The sequence below is a fragment of the Gastrolobium bilobum genome, unplaced genomic scaffold, assembly GCF_033153095.1.
Source record: "Gastrolobium bilobum isolate Gb01-03AN ecotype WA unplaced genomic scaffold, APGP_CSIRO_Gbil_v1 utg507369, whole genome shotgun sequence".
Classification (NCBI taxonomy): Eukaryota; Viridiplantae; Streptophyta; class Magnoliopsida; order Fabales; family Fabaceae; genus Gastrolobium; species Gastrolobium bilobum.
In genome coordinates this window covers 24,928-32,491 of record NW_026897457.1, presented here as the reverse complement: position 1 = coordinate 32,491, position 7,564 = coordinate 24,928, and the positions used below count along the sequence as shown (strand labels likewise).

At 38.2% G+C, this 7,564-nt stretch overlaps 1 protein-coding gene across 1 annotated transcript; it reads left to right on the top strand.

The window, feature by feature from the left end:
- The first annotated feature begins 4,287 nt into the window (after positions 1–4,287).
- LOC133307069 (oleosin-like) lies at positions 4,288–4,779 on the top strand. The gene has a single exon (XM_061507487.1). It carries the CDS (start codon positions 4,288–4,290, stop codon positions 4,777–4,779), a length of 492 nt encoding a protein of 163 aa, XP_061363471.1.
- Positions 4,780–7,564: the final 2,785 nt, after the last annotated feature.

Here is a 7,564-nt window from a genome sequence, read left to right as displayed (position 1 = left end):
CTCAAGATCGTCAGAAAAGTTACTATGATCTCAAGCACCGGCCTCTAGAGTTTGAGGAGGGAGATCATGTGTTCCTGAAGCTGTCACCAGTTACGGGTGTGGGACGAGCCCTTGGAGTGAGGAAGCTGAGTCCGAGATTTATTGGACCCTACCAGATTCTTCGTAGGGTGGGACCGGTTGCCTACCAGCTTGCCTTACCTCCGCAATTGGCAAATTTGCATGATGTGTTTCATGTTTCTCAGCTGAGGAAATATGTAGCTGATCCTTCTCATGTGGTTCAACCTGATAAGGTTGAAATCCGGGAGAATTTGAAGACTCCGATTGGACCACTGAAGATACTCGAAAGAGATGAGAAGAAGCTGAGAAATGGGAAGGAAGGACGCCTGAAGAGTCCACTTGGGAGCGGGAAGATGAGCTTCTCCGGCAGTATCCTGAGTTTAAGGACAGGTACGTTCTTGATTTTGCGGACAAAATCGCTAAAAAGGTGGGGTGACTATAATAGCCCATATTAATTAATTAGGAAATCAAGTGTAATTAATTAATTAAACATGTTTTACTGGGTGAAATTAAGTATGAGGCTTAATAAAATGAATCTGAGTCACTTTGGAGTTAAAAAGTGTACTCAGTGAAAATTAAGGGGTATAAATGGGTACTGTCAAAAGTACCCAAAATATAAAAATAAAAATAGTAATATTCCTAGAATAATATTCCAGACTTTTGGGTAAAGTTTGGTAATTATTGGAGTTAAATAGATAGACGAACCAATACTCGCTTAGAGCCACTTAACCTATGTTAAGTGACTTAAGTCACCAAATGACCCTCATTTCCCACCCAGCCCGTCGACGCCCAGAAAGAAGAGAAGAGAAGAGGAAGGGAGGGAGAGAGAGAAAGAAAACCTAGGTTGTGTGATTTTCAACCGATTGGAGCGATTCAAAAGCCTAAATCACTTAGAATCTTCCCCTCTTTCATAATCCTAACTTTGTTTTGAGTGGGGAGCATTGTGGAGAGGGATATTGGCTCTCAAAAATTCGGCCCTTTGGTGAAAATTGGGGTTTTGAGAGTTTCTACCTCCATTGAAGCTTGAGGAGCCATCAATCCTTGGTTGTGTGACCATTGATGGTAAGATTCTAACCCTTGAACCTCATGATTCCTTGAAATTTGCATGAGTTAGGGTTTGTGAATAGTAAATTGGGATTTTTATGAAATGTAGTTGAATTAGCTATGTTCTAGGAAGAATGGAGCTTAGAGCATGTTATGGAAAATGCTAGGAATGTCATTTAATCGGTGGAAATGAGCCTAGATAGTCATTTGATAATTGTTCATAATATTGGAAAATTCATGCTTGGATTGGTTAGTATTCTAGCATGTTGAACAATTAGTGAGTTGAATGATTGATTGGATCCTTGTGATGTCTAGGATTGAGACATTTGGACCAACCGTGAGTGATCAACCATTGGAGCAAGCTATGGAGCTTGAATAGCTCATTGGAATTGGTGTATGTTTGTAAAAGTTGATTGCTGAAACTGTTGGTGAAGAACAAAGGTTGACTGAAGCATTGAGGTAAGCCTTCGGACCTTGGGTGTAATTCCCTTGACTGTTCTACCAAGCCCTGAAAGGGTGGAGGTTGTGATTGTGTATATAAATGCAATAAAATAGTATAATGCTTTGTTATACGTATGTGTATGCATTTGGTGTGGCATAGGATGGTGTTTCCCTATGTGGGTATGTTGCATGACGATGCGTAAATCATACATGGTAGTTAGCTGGCCAGTAGGACTATTTGCATCTGAGTTTCCTTAGGACAGCTTGAGAGCTCGAGGGATTTCTCCTGGAGATGTATTGCACTTTGCATAGATATGTATTTACTGCATTATTATTGTTATTGCTATTACACTGATATGGAACTGTGGGGTGGAGAGATGCTCCAAGGACCCCTGGTTTACTGGATATATTCGTATATCTCACCCCGTGTTGTGGGGACCCCCTTTCAGGTAAGGATGCTGCAGGAGCCTCTGGTGGCAAGTGGCCATACCTAGATTATGCATGAAATATGGCACTTCTTTGAGTTTATGCATGCCTTTTGTAGTTGACATGTATAGGATTTTATTTTGAAAGCCCATGATCATTTGTATATCTTGATTCATTGGATGAACTTAGCCTATGCTCATGCCTTTGGTTACACCTTTTGTTGATGGGAGCCAAGGGAATGATCATAGTGTTTTGTAAGCTAAGTTCTATGATTTGTAAAGGATATGTAATGTAAATGATGCCTACTTGGAATTCAATATATGCATGCTTGTTATGTATTGAGTTGTTGAATTGGTTGGGCTGAAAATCAATTAGGTACCCACTTCGTTTAAACTGGTAAACGATGAGAAAACAAAGGTCATGCTGCCCAAATTCTAGCTAAATCTCATGAGGAGAGGTTGGATGAGTGCTAGGATTTAGTTTTGGGGCATGGACATTTGTGGTTTGTAATGGGGATGCATTTTCCCCTAGGCTTGGACTTGAGAAATGTGGGAATTGGAATTCCCTGGCAGCGCGCTTAAGCGCCCAGGAGCGCGCCCAAGCGCCCTGCTGCCCCTGCGAGTGCCAATGCATTCTGTCTCCTCACGCTGGAGCGCCCAAGTGGGGGCTTAAGCGCCCAGGATTGCGCGCTGGAGCGCCCTGGCTCGCGCTTAAGCGCCCTTTGCTGCAGAAAGTTGGGATGCTTACTGTCCCCTCGTGTTTTAGCGCCCAGGGTGGGGCTTAAGCGCCCAGGGTTGCGCGCTTGAGCGCCCTGGTCCGCGCTTAAGCGCCCTTAGCCACTGTAGGAGGAAATGCTTCTGTCTCTGCGCGCTAAAACGTCCCAGTGGGGGCTTGAGCGCCCAGGATAGCGCGCCTGAGCGCCCTGTTGCGCGCTTAAGCGTCCATCCACACTGGAATGCCTGATGCGTACTGCCTCCGTGCGCTTAAGCGCCCAGATGGAGGCTTTAGCGCCCGATAGCGCGCGCTTGAGCGCCCGGTAGCGCGCTGAAGCGCGCTGGGCCTGTGACCAACACTCTCTTGTGTTGCTTCAAATTGTCCTAACTTGGACTACAGTGCTCCGATTTGAGCACGGTTTGAAGCCACGGGTAGCTAATGAAGAAACCTACAATATAGTAGAAGATGTGAACTAAATAAGAAGTAAATTAATGATTTAAAAAGGGAATAAGAACATGATGTTAAGCTTAATTTATCTGTTTCCGCAAGGTAATATGGTTATGATCACGAAATTGGGTATTATAAGTTCGGTACGTTTTAAAATGAAAAATTTATCCGGATTTTAATTGAACCCATGTGATTGTAACTGCGCTTAATATCATAATGCGATGTTAACAAACCGGTTCTAGAACGGGGTGTTACATCGTCAATGAGTTTTTGGGAGGTCTATGATTTACTATCTTCTATCTGTATGAAAGCGACCTCTGTGTTTCTCTGTTTCTTATGTTACTTACTTTGCCTTTGGTTGAATTCATTTTCTATCACTACATTGATCATGATTTGGTTAAGGTGACTTATACACTGATTTTAATCTTTTAGCTTTGAGTTGCATTATCCTAAATGAAAATCATGTCAAGAGGTAAGAAAAAAAAATAAAAATCTTCCGCAAGTGATAATTCAAGTTAAATTGTGTTTGGATCGACACGTGTATCAATATTTTCCATTCGAATAGAAGTGTAAAAAATTCTAGACAGTGACTCTAATACTTGCTATTTATTGTAAGAATTGATATAGGAGGACACGAATAATTGGCCAATTATGCTTTCTGATCAAAATTATCAAAACAATCTTAAATTAATAAATAAAAAAATGATAAGTAATGAAATAATGAATTATTGAAATGAATCAATTGTGAGTCTAATACAAACACACAATTGTTTTCGTGTTAGGTTTTGATAGAGGCAAACACGACTTAAAAGACGAATACAGATTAGCACATGTGGAATTAAAAATTTGAACCCTCTTCGATTTCTCTTGTATTCCTATCTAGTTACAGACTACATGACTATAGTTGTACAAAATCATTGAAACATTGCACCAATTTTCCTTAAAATATTAGTGCTTTATATAGTGTGAGAAAACAATTTTCTCAATCTCATCCATCTTTATCTACCCTCATTGAAAGATGACTAAAACCCCAATCCCACTCCACGTGTACCCTGCATGTCACACTTGTCTCCTTAAAACACTCCCTTCGTTCAATCCTTTCCTTTCTTCCCTTTTAGTTCTGTTTTCTGTCACTCACTCTCAGCAGGTTTCAGCAACATGGCTGAACATTACCCAAGCCTAACCCTCACGCAAACACCGACAAGACCCACAACCACCACCACCACCACTACCTCAGCATCATTGCATCGTAAACTTCAAGAACAAGTCTCAAACTCAACCCAACTCTTTGGCCTCTTAACTCTTCTTGTAACAGGGGCCATCTTGCTCCTCCTCACAGGCATAACCGTGGCAGCAACCATTCTGGGTCTGATCTTTTTCACGCCACTGATCATCGTGACGAGCCCAATATGGGTCCCAGCTTTCGCCATTTTCTTCCTCTTCACAGCAGGGTTCTTATCCATGTGCGGGTTTGGCGTTGTTGTAGTTGCTGTGTTCTCCTGGATGTACCGTTACTTCAGGGGACTCCGACTGGCCGGTTCGGACCGGGTCTACTACGCACGTAACCGGTTTAACGACATTGCGAGCCATGTCATAGACTACGGAGGTTATATGCAGAGAAAGGCAATGGATGCTGCGCCTGGAGCTTGACTGAGGAGAGAACCGAGCCACTGCAGATTGTAAGAGCCGAATCGGTTCGGTTTTATGAATTGGATCGTCTTAAGTTCCCTTCTTTTTATTCTCGTACGTGGGTAACAAAAATTTGTAAGAAAACCGTGGTAAAAAAAAAAAAAACAAAAAAACTGATACAATTATAAAAATAAATAAATAATGGTGGGTTTACCTTCTTTTATGAACGGGTTGAAAATTCTAACTCATTTCGTTTAATCCATTTTTTGCTGTCTCGACTCGGGGTTAAATTTATTTAATCCATCTTTATACGGGACTAGTTGTAATGGATGGATTGAAATTTATAATTCAGAGTCGTTTTGTCAATTTTATTTATAATTTTACATTTTTATTTTAATTATTTTTTAAGGATTGTTTGCATGTGCCCATTTACCATGAGACTCAAAGAAATGAGAATGTATATAGAAAAAGAGTAAATACCATTTTTGGTCCTTAACAAAAAATACGGTCCCCACTTTAGTCTCTTGCAAAAATAAATTAGTCGGTTAGTTCCTAACAAATTCAAAGTGGACCCATTTTAGTCCTTTTGAGGGACTGATATGAGTCTTTTTTGAATTTGTGAGGAACCACGATTTCAACTAAATGGGTCCACTTTGAATTTGTTAGGAACTAACTGACTAATTTATTTTTGTAAAAAGACTAAAGTGAGGACTGTATTTTTTTGTTAGGGACCAAAAAGAGTATTTATTTATAGAAAAATGATTGAATTCAACCCTTTCATTAAAAGATTTTATACAAAAAGCAATAATTGCCTCGTAACTATAAAATATAAATAATGAATAATAAATGCTATCTGAAGTGACAGAGATAAAAGCAATCTTATTAAAACCGGCCCGGTCAATGACCTGGTCGAGGTACTGGGTTACTGGGCACTAGTTCAATCAGTGGGTCACTGGTTCAACCGCATGACCCGGTGATTATATACAAATCTATAATTTATATTTAAAAAAAAGTATAAATATACTCAAATAGATGAGAAAATAATATAAATTCTAAATATTTAATATAAAAATAATAAATTATACATTATTGTCCAATAAAGGATCAAACAAACATATAATGCTTGTTATATTGGTGTTTCAGGTTTGGTAAACGACATTTCTAACTATCAAATCAAAATTCCATGCATAGTGCATAATTGAGATAATATTAAGATTATAGGTACATAACTTATGTAAGTCAATATGTAACATATCACTCAAATATGTCAATTATGATTTATTTTTTTGAAAACTTTTTTTTTCAAAATATTTTTTTTAAAAAATTCGGGCTGGGTCACCGGTTAACCGATCGGATCACCGATTTTTCACCAAAACCGGCCGGGTCGTACCGGGTCTGATACTTGACCGGTCCAATGTGATACCCGGACCGGTCAGATGACCGGTTCATTGGGTTCCGGGTCGACCTGGCCGGTCCGGTTCGGTTTTCACAACAATGCATAAAAGTTTGGAAATGGGTTCATGCGAAGAGAAAATAATTCAATTCTTTTCAATTATTGCAATCTTTCGCGGACCTAGTCAGTTGCCAAGCAAATACAAATTTATTTTTAATAAAGAAGAAATATATTTTTTAATTAATTAAAAATATTATTCAAAGAGAAATTTTAATAGGTGCATTGTCAGATGAATGTAAGTACAGGTACTAAGAAAGAAACACATTTAAACACATCTTGTTTAATGTTTATATTTTAGTGTTGTTATATCATTAAGTTGATTATTATTTTTTTATGTTAAGTTGAATTTTTTTCTTTTATTGTTTGGAGATTATATACCTCATGTTATATGAATGAAATTTTTTTTCATGTTAAGAAAAAAGATAAGTTATATAATATTAAAGAAAGTAAGAGAACATATTATTCAATGAATTTGTCTTGTCTTTTTTTTAGCATGACAAAAAATTTGATTCGTGTAACGTGAGATATAAATCTCTTTTTAATTATATTCTTTTATTTTTTAATATATTTAAAACTTAAAAAAAAAAAAAAAAATTTGGGAGCACTACCCCGCAAATCTCCGCCACAAAATATACAAATAAATTTATTTTTTTTTGCATCCGTCACTGTATTTTGCAACTACGTTCTATCATTGAGTGTTTACAGGTCGCATTGACTATTTGAACCTAAAAATTCAAACTGATCTAATTTAATTATTTTGGGATAGTATGAGTAACTGGGTTATTTCAAGTGAAACTCGATTAAAATTAATTAAAATCCATTTCTATTAGTTTGGTTTTTCAGGTTTATGATTTTTTAAGCTGAGATAGAGTACCCTGCCCGTTGACCATTTTGGTTGTTCATGAACTGTGTGCCTCCTGTCAATTGTTGTGATCATAACACTACTAAAAAATGTATTTTTTTCGACGGAAAAATTCTGTCGAAAATGGTTAAAATTCCGTCGAAAATGATCACAATCAGAAGAGCTTGTGTCCTATCCTTTAGCAGGCTCCTTACCCTTACTCTTACCCTTGGTCTTGCTAGGCCCACCAATCAGAAGAGCTTGTGTCCTATCCTTTTTGATAGACACTTCAGCAGTTGTTAACATACTTAACAATTCAGGCAAGCTCACAAGCATCTCATGCATGTTATAATTCATTATGAATTGACTGAAGGAAGGTGGAAGTGAGGCCAGGACTAAGTCATTACTCAGTTCGACATCCATCAAGAAGCCTAGATTTCCTAGCTTCTCAATCAGCCCGATTATCTTAAGAACATGACTGCTAACAGACATGTTCTCAGACATCCTGCAAG